At 44.4% G+C, this 27,601-nt stretch overlaps 1 protein-coding gene across 1 annotated transcript in view; it reads right to left on the bottom strand.

The window, feature by feature from the left end:
* The window catches only part of LOC309332154 (transient receptor potential cation channel subfamily V member 6-like), a 36,342-nt gene extending 25,906 nt beyond the window's left edge, over positions 1 to 10,436 (bottom strand). The window contains exon 1 of the mRNA XM_081845044.1: positions 10,044 to 10,436. Coding sequence (XP_081701170.1) covers positions 10,044 to 10,198 — 155 coding nt within the window. The 5' untranslated portion in view covers positions 10,199 to 10,436. The remainder of the gene's footprint in view (positions 1 to 10,043) is intronic.
* Between the last annotated feature and the right edge of the window lie 17,165 nt (positions 10,437 to 27,601).

Below are 27,601 nucleotides of genomic sequence, written 5' to 3'. Positions count from 1 at the left end.
ATAACAGATACCTTTGCCGTCATACATTATTTTTAAGCAACTACTTGATGGGGCACGGTGGGGGAATTGTGTCTCAGTTAAAATAACCAGGACTCCAAGTCAACAGTGGAGTTAGAAGCTCTGCAGTTCATAACAGAACCAACACACTAATGATTAGGATGTTCTACCTTAAAGTTTCTGCATATACTGAGTGAAGACTTGCTCTGCATATTCAGAAGCATCAGCTGGCTCCTTGTTGAGTTTCCTGGCACCTGACCAGACAAACTCTTTGGCACCATCATATAAATAACTGTAAACCAGGATTTTATTATACAATGTAGCACTCTTCCTGGAGTAATTAAAATCACTTGTCTGCAAATGCCATAAGCCAAGTGAAACAAATCAGTTCAAGAAGGACACGGACAAACTGGAACGTGTCCAGAGGAGGGCAACCAAAATGGTCAAAGGCCTGGAAACGATGCTTTATGAAGAACGGCTAAGGGAGCTGGGCATGTTTAGCCTGGAGAAGAGGAGGTTAAGGGGTGATATGATAGCCATGTTCAAATATATAAACTGCGGGAGGCAATGGAAGACAGGAGTGCCTGGCGTGCTCTGGTCCAGGGGGTCAGGAAGAGTTGGACACGACTAAACAACAACAACAATAACTCTATGCCAACCATGGCTTAGGGTCACCTTGATTACTCTGCTCCCAAGCATCTACATCTCCCAGTCTTGTTTTTACAGCATTTCCTTCTCCTTTCCCCTCTGCTTCATATCTATTCTTTATTTCTAGCTGAGCTTCTACAATCTCTCCATCTCCTGGCTGTTTCACCTGGGCTTTGAAAACCTGCCTGGTTTTCTCTGATATGATAGCCATGTTCAAATATATAAAAGGATGTCACATAGAGGAGGGAGAAAGGTTGTTTTCTGCTGCTCCAGAGAAGCGGACACGGAGCAATGGTTCCAAACTACAAGAAAGAAGATTCCACCTAAACATTAGGAAGAACTTCCTGACAGTAAGAGCTGTTCGACAGTGGAATTTGCTGCCAAGGAGTGTGGTGGAGTCTCCTTCTTTGGAGGTCTTTAAGCAGAGGCTTGACAACCATATGTCAGGAGTGCTCTGATGGTGTTTCCTGCTTGGCAGGGGGTTGGACTCGATGGCCCTTGTGGTCTCTTCCAACTCTATGATTCTATGATTCTATTCTATGATTCTAAGCAAAAAACAAACTTTTGACATCATAGGCAAGCAGTGCAGTTATGGCTCCCTAAGCCGCACCTACAACCTGACAGTGGGGTAGCAGATGTGTTGTTAACATGAAGCCCACACCAGTTTCTTCCACCAAGAAAGCAAATAAATAAATAAACTGCACTTTGCCAGTACAGAAAAAGGAACGTCTAAGTTCCCCAAGGCTTGGACGGCAGAGCCTGGTGATGCTCTGTGGTTTCTTTGTTCATTTATTTACTTTAAGAGAGTTTTCAAGCATCTCCTTCTGTTCAGGAATAGGGTATCTGCATCCTCCCACATGTGTTTCTGTGCCCCTATAAATGGCAGCTCATGTTGGGAAGCAGGAGAACCGGCAACAAAGTTAAGTGCTACTACTACACATTTCAGAAGATAATTCAAGGCGGAGATGCCACCTTCAGCGGCAGCCCTGTGTCTCGATATGTAGTTGTCCAAATAACACGTAGTTCAAAACCAGGTTATCTCCTAGAGCTATTTGCAAAATGCTACATGAAGCGGTTCCGGCTTCAGGTTTATTCTGGACAAGTAAACCAGTAGGCAAGCCTCAGAGGAGACCCTTCTGCTTCAGTCTGGAATGAAAAGCCTAACTGGAGCAACGTGATTCTGGTTGGAGTGTGTCCCTGGGAAAGAGGAGAGGAATTTTTGCCAGTCAGCAAGGTGCTGGCCATCAAACAGGAACCCTTGTCAGTTTCTGTAATTAGTAACTCATCAATACAATGGCATTTATCTATTTATTTATTTCAGGTTTTATGGCGATGCTAATAATCATTGACCTATTTATTCACTTTCACGGTGCTTTTGAAATGCCTGCAGGATAAGCAGTCTTTGGGGACATTTGAGAAACCAGGGTTGTCCCTAAACTGCAAGTTTGGGCTGCTTAGATCTCCTGTAAGGCCTGCTTTCCCGTAAGGAAACCTGTGAGTCGAAGATAACATGACACACAGAAATAGCGATGATTCATTTGTGGGCTGAAACTCTGTGATCGTTGAGTCTTCCTTAAAAGATGACATTCCATAGATGGGCTCCTGCCATGGAACCCAAGCAGTGGGCTTGGGGTTTGTCTCTCCCAGATAAACCAGGAGAGGGAAGCCTAGATCAGGCATCCCCAACCTTTGGACTTCCAGATATTTTGGACTACAATTCCCATCATCCCTGACCACTGGTCCTGTTAGCTAGGGATCATGGGAGTTGTAGACCAAAACATCTGGAGGGCCGCAGGTTGCGGATGCCTGGCCTAGATTAAACCTTGGCTGAAGCTTGTCATTTGCCTGGAGTGAGATAAACCACAAGCCTGGGTTCAGATGTATGCTTGACTTTTTATTTTCTCAGACATGGTGAGCTGGGCCTGTGTTTGTGAGTCTGTACTGCGGAAATGCATGGTGGTTGCCAGAATACGGCTAATTTCGCCCTCATTCTAAAATTAACCGCCTTTCGCCAGCATTGTTCTTCCAGACTCAGTGGATTGGTTTACGGGACACACTAAGCCAAACCTTGTTTTAGCTGGGAGCAGCATGGCAGTGAAAAGGTTTGGAGAGAAGCAATGTGGATGCAAGCTCCTCTCCATGTGTCCAAACTCTCGCGCAAGTCATGTGAACCAGGCACATGCCTTTCACACGGGAGAGAGTAACTGGGAGGAACAATAAATACATCTTGAAAACTGAAGGTGAAAGAGGTCAGTCTTGGCCCTGGAGAGCACTTAGAACAGGAACTGATGAACCTATGGCTCTCCAGAACTTGTTGGGATTCCCAAGCTCCCACTGGCTGTAGTGGTTGGTGCTGATGGGAGTCAGGAACCCAGGCTTGCAGTTTCAATCACCTAGGCAAGCCATCAGTTGCAAACCACAGAACAGACCCTTGGTTACAGCTTGCTTTGCCAGAAGAGAGAGTTAAGCCATGAGCTCAGGTCTGGATGACAAACTAAGCCAAACAACAGCTTAGCAAAGCACAGCAACAAGACCGCCAGGGAGGAACAAAGCAGCCATGGTCTACTCTCTGGGTATCCCACACATTTGCATGCTAAGCAGGGATTTGGGCTAGTGTTACGTATGAACCAAACCAGGTAATTCATGACTGCAATATTCTCAAGTCCATAGCTCTTGTCTACTGATCAATGTAATTTACCTTCCCCAGCTTTCACAGACAAAAGGCTACCACAAAATAAACACCTACCGTGCATTACCAAGAGCAGTCACCAGTTTTTATCCACTTCTAATTAACAATGGGAGATAAACTGTATTCATCGGCTTACAGATGAAAGGTTCTCCCTATCCCTTTGTAAATCACCAGGATGACCCTGCTCTAAAGCATAAAACAGTTGGTTTTGTGCTTACAAAAATCACAGGGATCTTTATTTTAATTGCTTTGTAAACTCTTCAAATGGAAAAAAAATAGATATGGGTGAGACTAAAGAGAACCAACCACACCCCAAATCCTTGTAAACTAACACAAATACGTGGCATTGCCAAGATAGGCAACTGAGAATAAGACTTTGAGGAGCGCAATGATTTTTTTATTGCCACATGTATGGAATTGACTGCTCTAGGCTTTGTGTTGGGGAGCTTATTCCGAACTCCCAGCCATGCAACCCACATTCCAGCCCACACTATATAAATTTAATTTAATAGTTTCATGTCTTTAGTCTGGTCAACACATGCAGCAGAATGGGGTGAAAGAATTCTGGGGTGATAGGATGGACTTTATCACTTGAGCCTACAAGTGGAGGAATTACATTTTTTTAAACCTCCCCTGTTTTTCAAATTTCCTGGAAATAAAAAACCAGCACAAACAGGCAAGATCTGGGCTAGAACCTCTCACTCTGCTGCTAGACTGCTGTTTGCAGGGAGGTGGGGTTTTTTTGGGGAGGGGTGTATTTAAAATTGGTATCCCCCACATACAGTATAAATGGATACAAACCATTCTACTAACTTATCATCCTGCCATTTAATTATACAGTGGGTGCTGCTCTGGTTTTGCCAGAATCGGCTTAGTCATGCTGGCCACATGACCCGGGAAAACTGTCTGTGGACAAACGTTGGCTCCCTCAGCCAGCAAAGCGAGATGAGCGCAGCAACCCCAGAGTCGTTGACTTAACTGTCAGGGGTCCTTTACCTTTACCTCTACTTACGTGCACCTCTGGTTACGGATCCTTTGGGATACGCACGCAGCAAACCTGGAAGTATTTCCCCAGGTTTTACCATGCGCATGCACAGAAGCTCTCTACTGCACCGCGCGCATGCGCAGAACAGGCACCTCTGGTTGTGAAAACCTTGGGATCCCACCGGAGCTCCAGAACTGATCCTGTCCGCAACCGGAGGTACCACTGTATTAGACTAATGTCACACTGTTTTAAACATCCATAGACTTCTATTACAAACAATTATATCCTGATTCTAAACACACATAAAATCTTCCAAGTGTGGTTGTGCATAGAAACAGCAGCCGTAAATAATGATCAGGAATAAGTCTCCTTGAATGAGACTTACTTCTGAGTTGACATGGTTGAAATCAAACTGAAAACTGAAGAGGTACAGAATATTATAGGCACCACCACCCTGTAAGCAAAATTAAGTTGAATCGTTGACTCTTCTTCCTTATTAAAGCTATGTACAGTAATAGCAATTTGCAGGTTAGATGTGGGTTGCAGGACCAACTTTCAGGTGGTATTGAGATGGCTAGGGGAGGATGACAGGGCTGTATTTTTGCACCCACAGCCTTTTCCTAAATGATTTAGTCTAATGAACCCAGATGGTCATCTCCCAAAAAGAGGTACCAGAAAGACCCCTCTTTTGCTATATGTAGATGGTGCGGCCATCCTCTCTTGTTCCAGACCTGGCTTGAAATACGAACAAATGAAGTTCTCAGATTACTGTTCTGTACACGGGTTATCCATCAACGATGAGAAATCAAAAATTTTCATTTTTGAGAAAAGACATTCTCCTTGCAAATGGCCGCAATCTAGAGCTGACTAAATGCTTCCAGTACCTAGGGCTCTTGTTTCACCACACAAGGTCCTAGAATTGCCACTGGCAGACTATCTGTCAGAAGGCGGAAATGAGCAACCTTGCTATACTCCATTTATTTTTCACAAAAGGTGGTCACTATGTTCCATCAGCCATAAGGGTCTTTAACGCGAAATCTTTCCCAACTCCTTTATTTTTCAGACGTCTGGTACAATGGTCTGTTTCCTAAGTTAGATGGGTTCCAGGCTAAGTTCCTTCAGTCCCTACTTCAAACTGTGTCCCTAATTCAATTCTATTGTTGGAAACAGGTGAATGCCCACTTTCCACCAAAGTGTGGTGGGCTGCCTTGAAACACTAGCTAAAGATCTCAGTATTTGGCCTGGGGAAGGGATCACTTTTTCATCTAACCAATGAGGAGTCTATCAGCTCATGGTCAAAAACTATGGCCCAAAAAGCCTCCTCAATTGGTCTTTCACCATCCTTTTTACATCATCTGGACTACAGTATTTCCCTTAAATCCCTGAGGAAGAGGATATGGGATATTTCATACAGCAATATTCACTCTAAATCTTATGTAACCTGTGGACCATTTGCATCTGGAATCTGCTATAGCCATGACTTTCAGTTACCATTGTATTTCATGAATCTGTCTGTACCTAACTACCGCCAATTGTTCTCCAAAGCCAGACTAAATGTATTTCCATCAGAAATACTAAACAGCAGACTGTCTGGTATCCCTTATCAGAACAGGCTCTGCTTATGCTCTCAGGGTCTTGACTCTATGAAGCATATCCTACTACACTGTGAGCAGTTCAAACAAGCCAGGGATCAATTAATTAAACCCCTATTGGTAAACTTAAATGGAAAATCCAAAACCTTCTACCTTAAGTACCTCCTTGGAGATATGTCAAATTATACTACCCTGGCCGTGGCTAAGTTCCTCTCAAAACTAGTAAGAAATAGAAACCTACATGCTCTGGATAAAACATAGTGACTGCCGTGGAATCCTTTCCCTGTATTTCTGCTTTATTTTGCTTTTGAAAATGTTTTTGTGGTTCTTTGGACCGAAATAAAGACTGTGTGTATGTACTTACATCATAGGTTTCATTACTACAGCTCAAGCGCAAAAGATAGAGAACATAATAACCTCCCTGCTGGTTCAAACTACTTCAGTCCTGTATCCTGTCTCTGGCAGAACACAATTCCAGGCACATCTGGGGAAACAGATACCCAAGATGCTGATAAAAATCTCTCCTCCCCTGGCACTCATGTTGATTGGGAATGGTCTTCAGATTTCTCTCTAGAGTGATTCAGATGAAGTAATATTTCTAAGGAGTACATTTCACTTTCTTGCAATAACTCCATTGCTATACCACTCTTGGCTTTTGAGTCAATACAGGCAATATATGGAGCTATTGGGGAGGTGGCATTAAGTTCAGGTTCTAAAAAAAACTTAGCTGCAATCTTTGTGTTAAGAAAATTCACTCATCAAGGCATAAAGTAAGTAGTCAAGGTGCTTTTAGTGTCACTTGTGAACAGGACTAGGCCAAGGCATTTTTATCCCTAAAGAGGAGTTTACTCAAACTGGCACTCCGAGCCCTCAGTAACTCAAGAGAGTGCAATACTGTGGGCAGTTCTCCTGCAAAAGCCTCATGGAAATGAGCACAGGCTGTGCAAGAGAATGGCCTAGTAATGAGCTAAACCTATTTATCTCCAACTCAACTGCTCTTAATAACACCCAAAACCTGACACAGCCACCTCAGCTTGCCTCATGATAAGGCTGCCTTTGCCTTTTGAAAATGCCCTTAAGAAATGCACTCTTAGCATTGGAAGCAAAAACACTCTCACAGGAAGGCCAAGGCTGTTCACCATTTTCTTACAAGAAATCTCTGGCATCACTGCAAAGTATCAGTTCATTTTTTGCACAGCCCTGAACAAAACCAGCAACATCTGCACCCCATCCTTTCCCATTAAGCAGAAGTCTCTTTGGCCTATTGAAACATGATGATGAAAACCCTTTTAGGAAGGTGCGAAAAGCAACCTCAGGCAATCAATTTTCAGCAGCATGAGACGGCCAGCTGTTGAATTGATAATCAAGTCTTCTTTACAAACAAGTTTTCAAGACACCTTGCGGATATGTGGTCCTTACACTTTGATAAAACAGAATGGTTTATGAGTACCAAACAGATCAACGAAGATGCTTGAGAGGAAACATCTTGAATAACTGCATACCTACTGGGAACAACACACCAGTGGCGTAGCGTGGGGGGTGCAGGGGGGGCCGGCCGCACCGGGCGCAACATCTGGGGGTTAGGGTTAGGGGGGCAAATCCACGGGTTAGGGGGGTTAGGGGGCGCAAATTACTTGCCTTGCCCCGGGTTAGGGGGCGCAAATTACTTGCCTTGCCCCGGGTGCTGACAACCCACGCTACGCAGCTGCAACACACATCTGTTTGTGCAACATATGTTTTGACCAGGTGCATATTGCTGGATTGAGGCAGTTTGCATTTGGATATTCTCTCTCAGGTGCAAACATAGTCTCGGGTCATCCTTGGTTGGGTAAAGAAATTATGAATGAGACATAACTAATTAGAAGGGGGATGAAAGAGAAGCGGGTTCTGTTAAACGCTCAGACTCTTTAAAAAAAATAGGCAGGAAAAATAGACATGTTCTAGTTGCCCCTATTGATTAGGGCATTCTCTGATTTTCTGATAGCTGTTCCCAGTAAATTATTGTCTCTATTATGCCTTTTGGAGTGATTTGAGGGAATGTATTTCCAAAACTTTATCACTCTATATTGAAAGAATTGCCATGCTTCTGTCCTCTCCCGCCAGCTCTTTAGAAGCTAAACCTCCAAAGTAGGCGCAAACACATATTGATGCTAGTACATGAAAATGCAGCTTCCACACATAGAGGCAACATGAAAGCGCTGCATCCTTTCCACCAACCCCTAACTTGTTATCCAGAGAGTAAAATGTGTTTTGAGTTGGAAACAGCTCTTCTGTAACAAGCACAACCAGATCTCTTGTAAGAGCAAACTTTCTTAGGTCATTAAGTTGTTGTTTTCAAAGAGAAACTGTTATGATCGGTGCAGTAATGCACCCTCTACCAGAAGCCAGTGCCAGCCAGCAAATGAATGCAATTCACAGGAGATTAAGAACCTCAGGCAATGCACAGGAGACACAAAAAACAAAACCCCTCAGGCAGTTATATTTGGTGTGAGAACTGATTGTGTTACAAGTACATGAGTGAGCTGACTTCCATCTAAGGAATGCTGTGCAGTATAATCTGTGAAGCACTGCTTTTCTCCTGAGGCCAGACGAGGGAGGACTGTAAGCGGACGGGGATCTTCAGATTCCCCACCCCACCCCAACAATAACTATTTGTCAAGAACACCTGTGTCTCTGCCCAACTCAATACACTATGTATTCAATGCAATACAACAGGTTCTATTAAATGAAGTTTATTAAGTGGGTCCAAATACTACATATGTTACATGGCAAAAATTAGGTCAATTTATTATCCCCTGGGATAGCTCAATCAGTACAACATGAGACACTAAATCTCAGGGTCATGGTTTTGAGCCCTGTGTTGGGCAAAAGATTCCTGCACTGCAAGAAGTTAGCTGGATGACATTCATGGTCTCTTTCCAACTCTACAATTCTGTGAGTCTATCAGACTTTGGGAAATGTGCATTATCATTATATTTGTGCTGATAACTGATAACATGAATATGGTTATTATGAAGTATGAATGTATCCACAATGTTATGGGTGCTAAAAACATTTCTGTTTAGACCAGCCTACCCAGATATCTAGAATGTTGATGTGTTTTGTTTTTAGTTTATTGCTGATTTTAATTTTAAAATGTTTTAAGTAGTTGTTCTTAACTGGTTTTATCAAATTTTATCGCTTCATTCTTTTTGTAAACCACTTTGATGTGTTTTTTTACCATCAAACTAGCAAAACAGCTCGGTCAGTGGAGCGTGAGAATCTTAATCTCTCTTAATCGTGAATTCAAACTCCACGTTGGGCAAAAAGATTCCACGTTGGGCAAAAAGGGGTTGGACTAAATGACCCTTCTGGTGCATTCCAACTCCATGATTCTAAGCGGTGTATAAATTTTATGAAATAATTTTTTTAAGTGGTATTAAAATGAACGGGATTGTCTCTTCTTTTTGCCATTTAACCATTAATTCTTTATCCAAGAGGGATATCTGTACCTAGAAATACATTCCTTCAATACACACACACACTTTTTCCTGAAGAGGGGAAAAGAGCAAAACCAGACTGATACAAACCCTAGTCTCAACGGCATTCACACAGAACGTAAAAGGCACATGCAAGGTGCAACCCAGACTGGGATGCTATCATGTGGGAAAATGGGTTTTTAACCTGCTGCGTTCCTATCTGGACCAGACACCCCACACCGATTTGCAGGGGGGGGGGAGATAGATACCTCCCATTTGCTCCCAGGGATGCAGCCTCCCCAAGTACCAAGGGAAGGATAGCGACCTCTGTGTTGAAAGCATTTGGGGAGGAAGAGAAACATGCCATTACAATTCACATGCCCCCTTAGGAGTGCCGTCTATTTCCATATACGAAGCAAAAGGCGACGGCAGACTCCTGAGGGAGGTACAGCAAACCAACACCACTCGAATGCCTTAAACATGTCGCAGCCCTCCTCCCCATGCCCTGCTGTGCTAGCTTTCTAGCTGCAGGGCGCCAACTTAGCTGCGCCCGGGAAAGGGGTTCCCCGCCACCTCCGCGCTTCTTCCGAGGTGATGCAGCAGCCCTGGCCGCCCCTTCCCTCCCTTGCTAGGCCGGGATATCGACTGCAGGGCGCCCGCCCGCGCTCACTCACTTCTTCTGTTGCAGCAGGTGTATCTCGTCGGCGCTCCGCCGCCCGCCGCTGCCTCCCGCGCCGCCGCCGCCGCCGCCGCCGGGTCTGCAGGTGCGCCGCAGCCTCTTCCAGAAAGCGCCCAAGAGGCCGTTCTCTCCAGGCACGGGAACCCCCATGGCTCCTTCCTTCCTTCCTTCTCCTTTGGCAGCGCCACAAATAAGAGTAATAATAAAAAAACAAGCCGCTGCCGCCTCAGAGGAATCCGGCGCCGGGGAGTCTTGCCTTCTTTTGCCCACTCACTTTGCCCTCCGGCGCCGCGACGGTGCGCGCCTCTCTTGAGGCAAAAAGGAGCCGAAGGGAAGCCGTGGGCGCGCGGGGTTTGGAGAGGCCCTCGACCTCCGCAGAAAGGACTCCCCTCGCTCCCTCGGAGGCGTCGAGCCGGCAGCGTCCGGAGCCGGCTTCTCCTTCGCCTCGCTCCCTCGGCTTTAGCGAGCGAGCGCGCGTCAAGTTTGCCGGCGAGACTCCGGACGGCACCTGCGCGCTTTGGGGGCGGGAAAAGGGCGGCGGGAAGCCGCTTGAGGGCCAAGGTAAGATATAGCAGGCGGAGGAGGAGGAAGCCGGGAAGGGGCGGGCACTGGGCCGAGGAGTTGCCGGCCGGCCGGCCAGTCCTGAGGGCAGTTGGGCAGTTGCCTCAAGCACCCCCGGGCAGATCGGGAGGGCGCCGTCATCCATCAGGAATGATGCCTCCCGAATAGCAGGCGGTGGGGACGCACCCAGGACTGGATTTACCTATAAATTTTAAAGGAAAAACAACAACTGAAGATGATGGATTTTTGGGAGCTGGCCGACCGGACGGGAAGAGTCCGTGACCAGATGGGGGAAGAGCACCAAGAGGACGGGAAGAAATTTGAAGATTATTTAGCCAACTATGTTAAGATAACATAAGTAGAATTACTTGCGAGTAGGCCTAGGATTTAAATATGTGATGTTGTAAAATACTACATTAAAGTTAGATAACATAAATAGAATTACTTGCGAGTAGGCCTAGGATTTAAATATGTGATGTTGCAAAATACTACATTAAAGTTAAAATGAAAAGAAAGAAAGGTGTAAATTGACGAAGTAAGTTTTATGTGAAAATAGTTTTGGAAAACTGCTGCAATGGACTATATGGAAACTCAGCTAGGGGGATTCGGGGAAGTCATTTAACCATGTTTTGAAAAATGGAATTATTATCGTTAGGATAAATGTTTGTTTGTTTGTTTGTTTGTTTATTTTTTGTGTGTTTGTTATAAAATTGGAAAATTAATTGGAAAAAGGAAAAACAACTGGATGTACATTTCCAAAATATAAGATAAAAAAACAAATAAAATTAAACCTACATACAGCAACAGTGTTTTGTGTTGTGTAGGCTCCTATGGTGTAAGTAATGGGCCCCCCTGCTGGCCTGCTAACGAAAATATCACTTATATTATTTCACTATTAATATACAGTACTTCTTAACTGTATTTCAGCTCAACAGTTACTTTGATAAAATACATATTTTGTTATGTGCAAATGGCTTTAGATACCTATTAGGTCTGTAAATTACCATATAGCATATATTCAACACAAAAAACAGCGACAATTTGTTGTTGACAAAGGACAGCTGGACATATAAAGGGCCCCTGAGTTGAGTAGCTGAGTAGAGTTGCCATGTACAGATATCAAGAGTTGCATAGAAATGAAGTTAAATTGCTGGTTTCCCCAGCACACTTGCAATGACACAGAAAGCCACGTCTGAAGGTCTGTTGAGATTCAAGCACCTCTTAAAAGGACAGTTGCCTTTTAAAGATGTGATGTGAGCAACCTAACACACGTGGCCTGGCCAAGACCTTTTGCCCCATGAGAAGGAAAATCCAGACAGTTCCTTTTTCCACTTCCTTGCTAATTAATATGAGCCTCAGTCCCCTTGGGTTTTTCCTAGCATAAGCTCCATTGAAATGAAGGTGCCTTCACCTGACAAGTATCCTGATGCAGGGTCCTTCCGGGGAGGAACATGGTGGATTCAAGTATTTTGTCAGCAGGCTACTAATGAAGATAGTTATGTGGCAATTGATGATACTCAGACATAAATCTTGGCTATAAAATTCACTCTGGAAAAAAGAGTGAACAGGGGATTGACTTTTGATGGTCTTAAAAAGGCCGTTTTCTGCATTGGGAGCCCAAGAAATGGTCAGTTTCTGGGAACCCTGACAGGGTTAAGTGACTTGTGAGTGGAGGAATCAACATCTTACCCAAAAGCCACACAAGAGGCATTGGATCTGCAAAAGCCTCTTTTCTTAATTATTTCTAAGATGCTTATAATTTATAATGGACAGAGATTTCTCTGTTTGCTGGTAGAAATTTACATTTGATGTGTGAGCTACTTTCTGGTTTCAAGAATAAGGGAATAAGCCTGCTCCAATTGTTTGAGGCAAGAAAGTTTAAATGAGCAAGGTAGTTCTGTGTGCTAAGAATTTGTATTTTCTTTATTTTTGTTTTCTGGATGAAAGTGTTGCCTAGAAATCTAAAGTAATTCAGACATTTGGCTCTGAAGATTGGGGAAATATTGCTTAACAGAAAGTAGAACAGTTGTATGTAACCCTAGAGTGAATGTTTAGAATAATTTCTTTTATGTAACTAACAGATGGAAAATTGGAAGTCTTTTCAGCTATGTTGATAGTTGATTTAATAATAACAATTTATCATTGTTGTGGTTATTAATTGGTCATTGCTTACTACATAGTATGTCTCAAATTTATTTATTTATTGAATTTATATTCTGCCCTATACCTGGGGGTCTCAGGGCGGTTCACTATTGTAATAACATTTTAAAGGCAAAATTTAAAAAGTTGTTAAAAAGATAAAACAACAATATTGACTAAAAGGGCTCATCCTGCAATATTGTAAAAGGCCTATTCAGCTTACTAAAATACAAATATTTTGTCTTCAAACAGCATCAGCCTAAGGGACTGAGCTATCACAGAGCACAAAACTTCAAGCAACTTCTGTAATTGTTTGTTTGTGACCTGCATCAAGATGGCGATGCTCACTGGCTGCTTGTTTGCTGTTGTGTATTCTGTAATGCAGTGGTTTTCATCCAGTGTGCCATGGCACCCTGGGATGCCTTGAATGATGGTCAGGGGTGCCAAGGGCAACACTGGCCTCTGTCTCTCTTTCTTCCCCTCTGATGACCTCTCTTGTCTCTGCCTCTCAAAGGCTTGCACAGTGGTTTGTTGCAGCAGCCCTGGCTACAAGCTCCCCAGGTGAGCTCCCCAGGAGCTCTTCCCAGGCTCCTATGGGGCAGTGTGAGGAGGCACCTCTCTTTGGTGCAGGGGGGGCAGTTTCGATACCAGGGGCAGCGGCAGCAGCTGCCCAGAGGACTCTCAAGGAGAGGGGATAAAATAGGAGGCTGAGGGAACCCTCCACATGGGAGGGTGTTCAGAAAGTGTTGAGGGGCTGCTGGCTCTGTAAGCAAGGGGTAACATTACTGGGCTCGTGAGCCCCACAGGGGTGCCACAGAAAGAGTGTAGTTGGTCAAGCGAGCCGTGGACTCAAAAAGGTTGAAAACCTCTGCCATAATGCGTCCTAGGACCCACGTACCTACGGGACCGCCTCTCCTGGTATGCCCCGCGGAGGACCTTAAGGTCCACAAATGACAACATTTTGGAGGTCCCAAGTCGCAAGGTGGTTAGATTGGTCTCAGCTAGGGCCAGGGCCTTTTCAGCAAGACAGAGCTGTTCCGCCTGGCCTTTGGTTTGGACTCAGTCTGACCCTTATGTTTCCCTCCCCTTATGGTTTTGATCTATGGGCTACTTTTAAAATGAGGCTGCATTTTAAATTGCATTTTAACCTGTATTTTAAGTTGGGTTTTTTTTCCTATTATGTTTTTACTGCAATTTTACTGGTGTTAGCCGTCCTGAGCCCAGCTCTGGCCAGGAAGGGCGGGATATAAATAAAATTTGTTGTTGTTGTTGTTGTTGTTGTTGTTGTTGTTGTTGTTGTTGTTGTTGTAAGATAGGGGTGGACAACAGTGGGCTAATGAAGCTAGAGACAGCCTTAACAGCCCTAGGGAAGTAGCCAAGGTCCTTGTTTTTTGCTAGAGCTCAGTTGACTGAAGCAGGCTTGCATCTCATCTCTCCCACTGGGGTAGCTGACAGAAGGGTTGCTGCAGGTGACAGGTGAAGGGCTGCCACACAGAGGCGGGCAAAGGCAGAGCTGCATACACGCTATACCTTTAAAGTACATTTCCCCCACCTCAAAGAATTCTGGTCACTCTGCCGCTTACAGAGTTAGAATTCCCAGCAACCCTTAACAAACCTCAATGTCCATAATTCTTTGAGGGGGGAAATGTGTTTTGAGTGTGCTTTAAAGGTTTAGTGCAGACACAATCTTATTCTCTGCTGTCTTGACAGGTAGGACTAGATCTAATAGCTGCAAGTTAAAGGTAAAGGTAAAGGGACGCCTGAACATTAGGTCCAGTCGTGACCGACTCTGGGGTTGCTGCGCTCATCTCGCTTTATTGGCCAAGGGAGCCGGCGTACAGCTTCCGGGTCATGTGGCCAGCATGACTAAGCCACTTCTGGTGAACCAGAGCAGCGCACGGAAACGCCGTTTACCTTCCCGCCGGAGCGGTACCTATTTATCTACTTGCACTTTGACGTGCTTTTGAACTGCTAGGTTGGCAGGAGCAGGGACTGAGCAAAGGGAGCTCACCCCGTCACGGGGATTCGAACCGCCGACCTTCTGATCAGCAAGTCCTAGGCTCCGTGGTTTAACCCACAGCGCCACCCGCATCCCTCTACTGCAAGTTACCGTACTCTACTGCAAGTTACAGTGAGTAAAATCATAGACTCATAGAGCTGCAAGGGACCACGAGGGTCATCTAGTCCAACCCCCTGCAATGCAGGGGTGTTTTGCCCAACGTGGGGCTTGAAGCCATCACCCTGAGATTAAAAGTCTCATGCTCTACTGAAGTGACATACTAAGTTCTGGACTTTTTCATTTTGCTTCCCATTAGCGCTTGAAGGTTTGTTGTTGGATTTTGTTTTCTCTCCGCAGGTTACGCCTTTAAGTATGACACCAGGAATCAGGGATAAGCAGCAGTGCTGGCGAAAGAGGATGGTGCTGCCACCGTTTTTTTCGGAGATAACACTTGTTCATTCCAGCTGATTGCAGATGGGCCAGAGGACAACACTGGTTCAAAGCTAGATAAGGTTTTGAGATACCCATTGTAATAGGTGCCGTATAAATACCTAAGGCCAGATAGGAAGGTGGGTAAGTTCCTATGTCGCAATTTCGCAGTCCCCACCCTCCCCTTTGGGCTCTCTGGCTCCAGGAGCATTAAGGTGCTGCTCCCTGTATATTCTGGGAGCATTGTCACATCTCTTACCTGAACAATCACAAGGTATCTAGTGTGCAAATGCTACATCTGTAGTTTAAACAGCAAAACTATGAGACAGTAAAGGTATATTGGCTGCTAGTTGATTTTAAGACAACTGATAGTAAACATATCTCCCCGCTGCCTCCTTTTGCCTCTCTGCCACACCTGGGTGTCAGGGGATGTGTGGGGGAAAGTGAATCATAGAATCATAGAGTTGGTCCAAATACAGAAAATAACAGTTCCCAGAGGGGCAGCCAGCACAAAAAAAAGAGTCTTGTAGCATCTTAAATGTATTATGGCACAAACTTAGGGCATACTAAATCTAGGGTGGCACAAGATGCTTGTTGTTCATGCAGAAAGGAAAATTCAACTAAGGAAATAGCACAACCATACCCTGCAAATCTAATAGATCATGACAACAAGCCCTAAACAACCTGCTACAAGATTGTGGAATAGGAAATTTAGTGCAATGAAAAGGAATACACTACGGTGCAGTATAGAGGTAGCCGATGTTGTGCCATTCAGAGGTTGCTGAACTACAACTCCCATCATTCCTGACCATTGGCCATGCTCACTGGGACTGATGGAAATTGTAATCCAGCAACATCCAAAGGGCATCACATTTGCTTCTGCTGGTATGGTGTAGTGGAGAGAGTTAAAATTAGATGGTGGTAGACTCGGTCTCGGGGAGGAGGGTGGTGCTGTGGTCTAAACCACAGAGCCTAGGACTTGCCGATCAGAAGGTCGGTGGTTCGAATCCCCGCGACGGGGTGAGCTCCCGTTGTTCTGTCGCAGCTCTTGCCCACCTAGCAGTTCGAAAGCACGTCAAAGTGCAAGTAGATAAATAGGTACCACTCCAGCAGGAAGGTAAACAGCGTTTCCGTGCGCTGCTCTGGTTCACCAGAAGCGGCTTAGTCATGCTGGCCACATGACCTGGAAGCTGTCTGCAGACAAACACCCACTCCCTTGGCCTATAGAGCGAGATGAGCGCGCAACCCCAGAGTTGTCCGCAACTGGACCTAATGGTCAGGGGTACCTTTACCTTTACCTTTTAGACTCGGCTCCTGTTTAGCTCAGCTATGATGTTCACACGATGGTCTTGACTCTTGAACATGCAAAGCTGTCTTAAACTGCATATGTTCACTGATGACTCACCTCACCCAGTGGCTTTGCAGTGCCTCAGACCTTCTACTGATACCTTTTGAATCTGAGGTGCCTGGCACAAGAAATTTTCAGGGACATTGTGGGTTTACAGCATGTATGTTGACTCACTGAGCAACCTGGAATAATTGGGTGAACAGGATTCAGTGCGGTAGATATAGGAAGACTTGCAGCATAAATAATAAAGAGGTGTGACCACAGCAGGAAGTTCCTTCACAACAGAAGTTACTGGAAATTGCTTCCTGGCAGATGTGGGATTTAACTCCCGGTGTCATGAGTAACAGCTGAGCTATACCTTGCACAGAATAAGATGGTAGGCTGGTGGACTGCATCACTTCAGACTTGAGGGGGTGGTAGAGACTGGGCATAAGGCTGCTCACCTTAAACATAAATCATCTAGGGTTGCCATACGTCCTCTTTTCCCTGGACACATCCTCTTTTTCAGAATTAAAATATCCGTCCAGGCAGATTTTTAAAATTTGGCAAAATGTCCAGGGATTTTTGTTTGTTTTATTACAGCAATATTACACAGTAAACATACTGTATAAATCTCTTTTCTTGTGGCTGAACTAAAAGGACACTGGCTCAGCTACAAGTTCTTGCAGAAGGAGTTAACTTCCCCCTGCCCTTAAGAAGAGTCCATATGTACATGTTAAATTGTTTAAATAATTGTTCTGTGCACACATGTTCACAAAGATGTGATGATGAGCCCAAATACTTTTATGTGGCAAGTGAGGGAGCAAATAGATTTGCAAATGATTTTCATACTAGGCAAAATTGCACACATCTATATTAGCTGACCTTGCCAACAAAGGTCTGTATAGTAAAAGCTATGGTTTTCCCAGTAGTGATGTATGGAACTGAGAGCTGGACCATAAAGAAGATTGATTGCCGAAGAATTGGTGCTTTTGAATTATGGTGCTGGAGGAGACTCTTGAGAGTCCCATGGACTGCAAGAAGAACAAACCTATCCATTCTGAAGGAAATCAGCCCTGAGTGCTCACTGGAAGGACAGATCGTGAAGCTGAGGCTCCAATACTTTGGCCACCTCATGAGAAGAGAGGACTCCCTGGAAAAGACCCTGATGTTGGGAAAGATGGAGGGCACAAATGAGAAGGGGACGACAGAGGACGAGATGGTTGGATAGTGTTCTCGAAGCTACCAGCATGAGTTTGACCAAACTGCGGGAGGCAGTGGAAGACAGGAGTGCCTGGCGTGCTCTGGTCCATGGGGTCATGAAGAGTTGGACATGACTAAACAACTAAACAACAACAACAACAAACCCTTTTAAAATGTGACTATTGGGTTGTTGTTTTTATTCTGATTATATATGCTGTGATCTTTTCTTTGAACCGCCCTGAGACCTCCAGGTATAGGGCAGTATATAAATTTCAATAAATAATAAGAATAATAAATTAAGATTGGGAAGCAGAGAGAAACTGAAAGTGACACATTTGCCATCCCTAGTGGCACAGACATAAAGGAATTTCTGTTGGTTCATAGTTGTAACCAACAGGAAATCCAGGGGGGGAACTCTAGCACACTCTTAGTATTGTTTCCTGAGTTTATGGTGCTGCAATCAGAAACCAGGAGCAGGGGGAAGCTGCTGGGTAGAAGGATATAACCACTTTGTACTTGCCTGGCATTAAAAGACACCGTCATAATCAAATAGTAATCTCCTTTGACTTACCCAGAAGCAACCAGAGAATTCAGGAGCGTGTGAAAGAGAGAGATGCCAGGCTGCCTTGATTCAGAGCAGGAAGCAGTTATCAATTAAAACAGGCAGGAGGAAAACTCTTAGATGGTAACTGCACATCATGCAATGCTAACTATCCAGAATTTCAAGCAGCTGGTGTTCAGGACCAAGTGTTCTCAAGCCTCTAGGGTCAAAATAATTTAATATGCAAGAATATCCACCACTCAGGAATGCACTGAAGGAAACTCTGAGATTACGCATTTTTCTGTTACCACCTGTGATAGGATTAACCTATTGGAGAAAGGTATTTACAGATGTTTGTAACTGGCATTCAACCATCTAATTTGAAATGTGTCTTTAATAAGGGTTTTTAAACTTTTCCCAAAGAGGCCCCAGCACAAAACAGCACTTACATACTTTTGGGATCAACAGGATAGTTTGTTGTGAAACAATTAAGCCTCGCTGATTTTTATTTTTAAAAAATATTTTTTATTAAAGATTTATAAGTTTACAAAAATACCTGCATTGTCTCTTTTTTTCCAAGTTGTGTTTTCTATGGATCAGTTTCATTTGTTGTAGGACATTAGTGTTGCATGCAGTACGAACTTAATTCGTTCCGGAGGTCCGTTCTTAACCTGAGGTACCACTTTAGCTAATGAGGCCTCCCGCTGCCGCTGCGGCACAATTTCTGTTCTCATCCTGGGGCAAAGTTCTTAACCCGAGGTACTACTTCCGGGTTAGCGGAGTCTGTAACCGAAGTGTTTGTAACCCGAGATTGGGAAGGAAAGAGGCGGAAAGAGGGGCAGGGGTGATGAGTGGGGCAGGGTGGTAAAGCTTCTAGTTTTCTTGTTGGCGTATGTGCAGCGTCACTTGTGTGGGTTCTTTCTATTCACTTGTTGTATTTCCTTGGTGGTGAGAGAGGTTGGGGGTGGCCTAGGGTGTGGTTGCTTGTCTTTGGTTGGCTGTAGTGAGATTTGTTTATGTGTGCGAGGGGGTGGTTTTTGGGTCAGGTTAGCCATATTGATTCATATGCTGTCAGTGGATTCTTCTTGTTGTCTTGTTGGGCTATGTATGTGATAAAGCAGAACCATACCGGGATGAAGGCGTCTTCTTCTATTTGTCCCTGTGTCAGTTTCAATTTATTGGTTAGTTTTTTAGTAAGACTGTTTCCCATAGCATTTGATACCATTGGTCCATGTTCTGTCCTGACAAGTCTCTCCAGAGTCTGACTATGATGCTTCTGGTTGCTGAGAGTAGATGGGTTATGAGCTCTTTGTAATGTGAGTGGGCAATATTATCTTGGAAGATGTTCATTCAGTAAGGCGAGTTGTGGGGTGACTTCTAATACTTGCTTAGTTATTCTGCATATTTCTTGTATGACTGATGTCCAGAAGCGTTGGATTTGGGGACATTCCCACCACATGTGGAGGTATGTGCCTGTGGAGGTGCACCCTGTCCAGCATTTTGGTGAGGTTCCTGGGCATATCAGCGCTAGTTTCCATGGTGCTAGGCATAATCTGTAAGTGAGTTTCAGGGTGAGCTCTTTTCTTTTAGCTGAGATGGATTTAAAGGGAGGTTTAGACCACATTCTAGTCCATTGGGTTGGGTTAATTTCATAGCCTATGTCCTCCCATTGTTTTTTTTTATTATGTCAAGGAGGTTTGTGGGATCCTAGAGCAGTATTTTGTATATTGTTGATACCATCCCCTTGCTGTGTTCCACGGGTGTGAAGGAAAATTTCTATATGATTATATTGTTGGCACTGGCTCCAATGCAGCTCCGCACACAAGATGTGGAGTTCAGCAGTGTATTTTAATTTTTTATTCAAGAACATGGCTTACAGCTGAGCACTGCTTAGATGGAACTTGCTTCCATTGAGCAGTCGCCAGGACTGAAGGTCGGCGCCCTCTATGACTCCCTAAGACCCTCGTATTCCCCAGCTGGACGTTTCCCTAGCAGCCATAAACTACAATGATGGAGGACTCTCTGTGCCCTTTGTTCTGCTACATACAAAGCCCTCTGTGGCCTCGGAGTCAAGGAGAAGAGGGGAGCTCAGTCCAGTAGGAACGGCAAGCTCCTGGACTGCATCCACTGACTCTGTCCTCTCCTCCCCTGCTTCATCTGTGAAAGCGCCTTGCTTTCTGCACCTGGCTCTTCTTGCTCACTGGTGTTATGCCTGCTGTGTCTTCAGCCTCCAACCATTCCTACCCACTCCTTAACCCTCTGGCCTGTCATCACTATCCCCTGAATCTGGGCCTTCTGAGGATTCCCAAGGGGGCTCCCCAGCTGGCACCTCCCACCACTCCTCTTCAGCCAGCCAGTCCCCAGCAGATATATAGGGCATTATCCTCTGCTGAAGGTCTGCTGGTTGAGTGGCTATAGCATTCAGCTGCTACTACAAATGCGAACCAGACAAATCTCCCGCATCCCTAATTCTCAACAATCCTATAGACTTGGCGAGACTATTCCGAAAGCAAGTTGCCTGAAACCTGTGACTTTAGCTGTTGTCCAAATCCAGAGACGGCTGCCCACTGTGTAAGTTGTATTCCACCAAGCAAGCCAGTTCCTGCAAAAACTGCCTTTAGAAAGAGAGATGATCACAAAGCAAACACACAGCATCAAGATCCCAGGAATGTCAAACAACAAGTGGTGCTACCTGACCTCTCTTCAGAAATTGTGACCTTGGGAGATCTAACTGGAGCACCAGGTGAGTGCACAGGGGTCATTTGACCGGCAGTCAAAACTCAGCCACCTCCAAAAGGGGCAGCTTGAGAACCTCTTCCCTTAGAATAGCTGCACAGGTGATATGGAATCAACAAGCACACCAGGCCTGCAGCTGCAAATGTAAGGGAGGTGATGATGGAACCAGAGACCACAGCAACACCCAGTGCCAAACTTAAAGCAGAATTAATAGCCATCCTCTGCCCCTCGGGAATCCTGGGAACACCCTTTCTGTGGTGGGGGTTAGTAATTAGTCGGCACCCTCATCAAACTACATTTCCTAGGAATATTTCGGGAAGCCATGATGTACATATTGTACAAAACAGTAAGTCCACTTAACCTTAATTGGTCAGCACTCCTCCTCCTTTCATGGTAGACCTTGCAGTAGACATTGTCGGCTGCCATATTTGGGGCTCGGCAGGGATTTTTCCACTTGGCAAATTGTCACCGGCCCCTTGGTTTTCACCTACCTCATAGCAATCATCACAACTTTGTGAGGTTCAGGGCTCAGCGAACTTTTTCAACAGGGGGCCAGTCCACTGTCCCTCACACCTTGTGGGGGGGGGGCGGACTATATTTTGGAGGGGAAAATGAACAAATTCCTATGCCCCACAAATAACCAAGAGATGCATTTTAAATAAAAGCACACATTCTACTCATGTAAAAACATGCTGATTCCCAGACCATCCACGGGCCAGATTTAGAAGGTGATTGGGCCGGATCCGGCCCCCAGGCCTTAGTTTGCCTACCCATGGATTAGGCATTGAGTTTGAAAGCACATCTAAGTGCAAGTAGATAAATAGGTACCTCTCTGGCGGGAAGGTAAATGGCGTTTCCATGCGCTGCTCTGATTCGCCAGAAGCGGCTTAGTCATGCTGGCCACATGACCCGGAAGCTTTACGCCAGCTCCCTCGGCCAATAAAGCGAGATGAGTGCTGCAACCCCAGAGTCGGCCACGACTAGACCTAATGGTCAGGGGTCCCTTTACCTCTTTAAGCCTTAGTCTTAGCTGGAAGGGAGGTTGTAACCTCTGCCTGTCCCTCCTTGGTTAAGGGTATCCTTTTGAAGTGATCCATGAGGAGTTGCTTCTGTCCGATGCCCAGACAGGGGCTAGGGCCATAGAACTCCTCCAGCAAGGACCCCTCAAAGGGCACCCCTATTTGATGCAAGGCAGAGGACCTCTTCTCCCCATTGGGTGTGATATACTCCCAGCAGATGGGCTGGAATTAAATAAATGGCTTCACCCAATGCCTATGCCAAAACCTCACATCTGTAGCCAATAAAGTTATGGCCTATTTGAACCCAAACACTCTAAATGCTGCTGTCTGGTCCAATTATTTCATTACAAAGGGAGCGGCTAGGTCATGGAGTCTTGGCACAAAACAACCACTATATTAGACTTTAATATGTTGGACTTTTTGAAGGGGAAAGAGGATTTCAAATAAAATCTCAGACTGAAATGTGGAGAACTGAACTCAAGATTGGAAAGGTGAGAAATGGAGAGAAACCAAATTTGACAGATTTGCTAATCCCTACTCTGATGCGAGAATAACTTGACTCAGCTTGGGGAGTCTGTATATCTCGGCCTGGTGGAGGGGTGCAACTTGTTGCTCCATCTCTGGCAGCAAAATGCCTTGAGGCAGCCCTGATCCAACAACAATCATAATCTATCTAAATGTAATAAATGGGGGCAAGCTTCTCTAGTAAGAATGTCCACCTTTTTCTTAAATATTGGCAAATGGGTGAAGTAGCCAAGATTGTGGAGGTCATCAAATTATGTATCACGATGAAAGCTAAGCAGACTGTTTTAAATGCTCCAAAAGGATCTCTGTAAAGTGGCTGAATAGGCGACAAGAAAGCAGCAGATAAGGTCTGCTGTAATTGTAAAGCAATGGGAGAAAACAGCAAATAAGAAGAACCTCAACTTCACAAAGGCGGTGATGAGGTCTGAACTGGTTTGCAGTGGGACCGTTCACTGAAAACATCAGCTGAGTGTTCACATGAACCATGTTTATTTTGACTGCAGGTGTACGTTTCACTTAATCTTCCTTTTTATTTACTTGTAATGATGATGTGGTTGGGTAATAATTTAACTGGCTTAACAATAAATCTTTGACTGACTGACCACAGGGCCAGACTACATGGGAAGCTTAAAGATGCAGTGAGGAGCAGGTTTCATGGGGACCACAGAATGGGACACACACAGAGGGGAGTGGCGTTTTTCCTTTCCTCCCCAGTCACAATCACAGCCAGAATCAAGTTTCTTAAGGACAAATGCTAGTGTCCATAGACACCAACTCTATGGAGCTGGACAGCTAAGGCCCCCCCAAAAAAGTTATGTGGGGTTGACCCACCCTCCCCAATCTTGAGGAGTATTCCCTGTTGTATGGTTCAAGACAATGCCTTCAGCTCTTTTGGTGGGTGACTTAGGGGGGTATCTTATTTTAGTTGGTGAAGGTCCTGTGATTTACAGGTAACTGAAGCCTCAAACTGCATCTTATTATTTTGTAACTTTTATTAAGATCTCAGGAAGGATTTGATTGATCCAGTAAGCATTTTGTATGCTGGAGGATCATCTGAATATTACATTTCTCTCTTTCTCTGATAAGATGATTAAAAAATAAGATTATTACCAAAACAAAAATTGGTGCTACATTCCTGTTAATAGCAATCAAGATGCCTTATGAGAAACGGCTAAGGGAGCTGGCCATGTTTAGCCTGGAGAAGAGGAGGTTAAGGGGTGATATGATAGCCATGTTCAAATATATAAAAGGATGTCACATAGAGGAGGGAGAAAGGTTGTTTTCTGCTGCTCCAGAGAAGCGGACATGGAGCAATGGATCCAAACTACAAGAAAGAAGATTCCACCTAAACATTAGGAAGAACTTCCTGACAGCAAGAGCTGTTCGACAGTGGAATTTGCTGCCAAGGAGTGTGGTGGAGTCTCCTTCTTTGGAGGTCTTTAAGCAGAGGCTTGACAACCATATGTCAGGAGTGCTCTGATGGTGTTTCCTGTTTGGCAGGGGGTTGGACTCGATGGCCCTTGTGGTCTCTTCCAACTCTATGATTCTATGATTCTAAGATACGTGTAAAAAAATAACCCGAATAAATATAGTAATGTTTTCCTATATGATAACAAAGGTATTTAATATTTTTGTATCCAGTTTTACCCATGAACTGATGTAAAAGTTTTATTGTGAGATCTGTTGACTAGACCAATAAATTCATTCATTCGTTGAGACCACAGCCCTAGGGGGAAACAGTGACTTAACCCTTCTCAGTTATGGGCACAATGAAAAGCATTGCCATTAGTCTGAGAGAAGCTCTACAAATCTTTAAGCAGGGGTGTTATGCAGACCACCCGTTTGCTTTTTCCTACTTCAGACTTTTTTTTAAAAAAAAGATTAAATTAGAGAACGGTTTTAGAATGTATGCCCTTTTATTCTGCTGGAACCTATGTTGCTGCTTCACATTTAACTGCCCTGTGCTTTTTTTTTAAATTGCATTGCATTGCTACTATCTAAAATGATTTTTTTTCTTATTGGACTGTGTTTTTTATTATATGTAAAAAAACAAAAACCTGCCATGTGGAATTTGTGCCTAAAAAAGGCTGCCTGGATATAAGCTTATAAATAAATAAATAAATGAAGGAAGGAAGGAAGGTCCCAATCCTGAGACCCGAATGAGTGGGCAAATCGAAGAGTGGATTGCTGGGAGACAACATTAACTTGGCTGTCCTGATGTTTGCAAGAAGGATGCCTGCTCATTGTTCCGGCACATGAGAAAATAGAAATATTTATTTTATGTTTACATGGGGATGTGTGCTTGTATCTTTCCAGTTTTAATCCAGGGTGGGGAACGCGTGGCTTGGGTTTGGTAAATGCTGTCCTCTCTCCCCCATCTCTGCAGGTGACCAGGGTTTCCTGTACAGTGGTACCTCTGGAAGCGAATGGGATCCATTCCAGAGCCCCTTTCACATCCTGAAGTGAACGCAACCCGCGTCTGCGCATGCACGGTCGTGATTTGTCGCTTCTGCGCATGCGCATGACATCATTTTGAACATCTGCGCATGCGCGAGTGGCGAAACCCAGAAGTAACGCGCTCCATTACTTCCGGGTCGCTGTGGAGCGTAACTTGAAAATTCTCAACCTAAAGCACATTTAACCAGATGTATGACTGTACGTCACAAGATGTTTCATTCAATCAATCAATCATTTTATTTGTATGTCGCCTTTCCAAAGTGAAAACTATGCTCAAGGCTGCTTACAACGTATAAAAAAAAACACATAACTACAAACATAAAAGCAGTTATAAATAATAAACAAAACTTCAAAAAGCACACAACCAAATTGAACAATTTCATTGCTAATTAGTGGCTGGTTTGATTGCCACCATTTTCCTTCTGCTTTTAGATCACTGCTGCGTGCCTCTGACACAAGTGCCCCTACTTGACCCTGCTTATGAGAACTGACAAGATCACAGCTCTAAGGTGATTTTGTTTCTGGAAAATGCAGCCCTGCAAAATGCCACTATTCTGGTCCTGTGTGACAAAGCCACTCAGCACATCAAGAGGGAGACTGCTGCCCTCTTGTGGAGCACGTCGGGTATTTGTCATTTTCTCCTAATCAAAACAACAAGGCTTTAAAAAGCAAGAGGTATTTTTTTTTAACTCAACACACTAGCGTCCAGCTTGGCTCAGATTATGTCTTTATTTCTCCCTGAAATAAATACCTATTTTGGTCTTCCTTTTTTGTAATAGTATTTTATTATTTTCGCTGTATAGAAAGTTGTTTACTCAACAATTGTATTCCAATTCAACAACAACTAGTGACTTTCTGCTCAGCAAACATCAATGTTCATAAATCAAATTACATACAATTGCAGGTTATGGTTCTTCCTTATCTAATTTCATCTTTAAAATGTTTCTTAATATATTCTGCTATTTTCTTACACTTTGGACCCCACTGTGATCTTCATGTATGGGAAGCAACTTTTTATACGGACTAGAAAGGGTTTTCAGTCTTCTTTAAAAGATTCCAAATTTGGATCTTTTATCAATGCTGTCAAGTTTGCCATCTTGGTCTTCCTGATATAGCAAAGTTAACAAACTTACACTACCATAATCTGTGTGCAAATTGTTTGCTAATCTTGCAAGACTCATTTGGAGACATAAACATAGACTAGGAACACAGAAAGTTGCTTTATACTGTCAGACAATTGGTCCATCTGTCTCAGTATTGACTATTTGTTGTTGTTGTTGTTGTTGTTTAGTCATTTAGTCATGTCTAACTCTTCGTGACCCCATGGACCAGAGAACGCCAGGCACTCCTGTCTTCCACTGCCTCCCGCAGTTTGGTCAAACTCATGTTTGTAGCTTCGAGAACACTGTCCAATCATCTCGTCCTCTGTCATCCCCTTCTCCTTGTGCCCTCCATCTTTCCCAACATCAGGGTCTTTTCCAGGGAGTCTTCTCATGAGGTGGCCAAAGTATTGGAGCCTCAGCTTCACGATCTGTCCTTCCAGTGAGCACTCAGGGCTGATTTCCTTAAGAATGGAGAGGTTGGATCTTCTTGCAGTCCATGGGACTCTCAAGAGTCTCCTCCAGCACCATAATTCAAAAGCATCAATTCTTCGGCGATCAGAGGTAACTCAGAGTAAGATCAGAATAATGCAGAGAAGCTATGAGCTATGCCGTGCAGGGCCACCCAAGATAGACAGGTCATAGTGGAGTGTTTTGACCAAATGTGATCCACCTAGAGCAGGAACCGGCAAGCCACTCCAGTATCCCTGCCAAGAAAACTCCATGGACAAAGACAACAGGCAAGATCAATAGGCTTTATTAACTTCTCCCTTCCCGCTTTCTTTCTGCTGCTGAATACTTGGGGTTTGAATGTGCTTACTTTTGAAAACCCATCAACGTTTCTTTTTGATGACTTTTTTGCTGCTGTTGTAGTTGTCTACAAGGTGTGACCAGAAGGTTCAGTGAATGGTCACAGAAATTGGACAGCGAGAAATATTCCAAAATACAATCGGCCTCGAAAACCCACAAAATGCTCACAGTTGTGTACGGAGATGAAGCTGCAACTTGAAAGACAGTTTATGAGTAGTTTAAGCGTTTCCGTGAAGGGCAGCAAACCATCGAAGATGACCCTCAGTCTGGCAGACCGCCGATGAGCAGAACAGTGGCAAATGTCAACAGAGTTTGTGAGTTCCTGATGCGGGATTGGCGTTTGTCCATCCGAATGATGGCGGAAGAATTGCATATTCCGCATGAAATCGTTACTGAGGTTACTGAGTTGTCCCATCCTCCATATTCTCCCCATCTGGCCCCATCAGATTTCTTTCTTTTTCCAAAACTGAAATCTGCACTGAAAGGGCACATACTTTCCAACATTTCACACGTCCAAGCTGCTGTGACGAGGGAACTGAAAGCAGCATGAAAAGAGGACTTCTTCAGAGGTTACCAACAGTTCTACAAATGTTGTCGATGGTGCATTGCACAGTGGTACCTCAGGTTACATACGCTTCAGGTTACATACACTTCAGGTTACAGACTCCGCTAACCCAGAAATATTACCTCGGGTTAAGTACTTTGCT

This window comes from Podarcis erhardii (genome assembly GCF_964252035.2).
Source record: "Podarcis erhardii genome assembly, chromosome: 17".
Lineage (NCBI taxonomy): Eukaryota > Metazoa > Chordata > Lepidosauria > Squamata > Lacertidae > Podarcis > Podarcis erhardii.
This window is presented reverse-complemented; position numbering and strand designations above follow the sequence as displayed.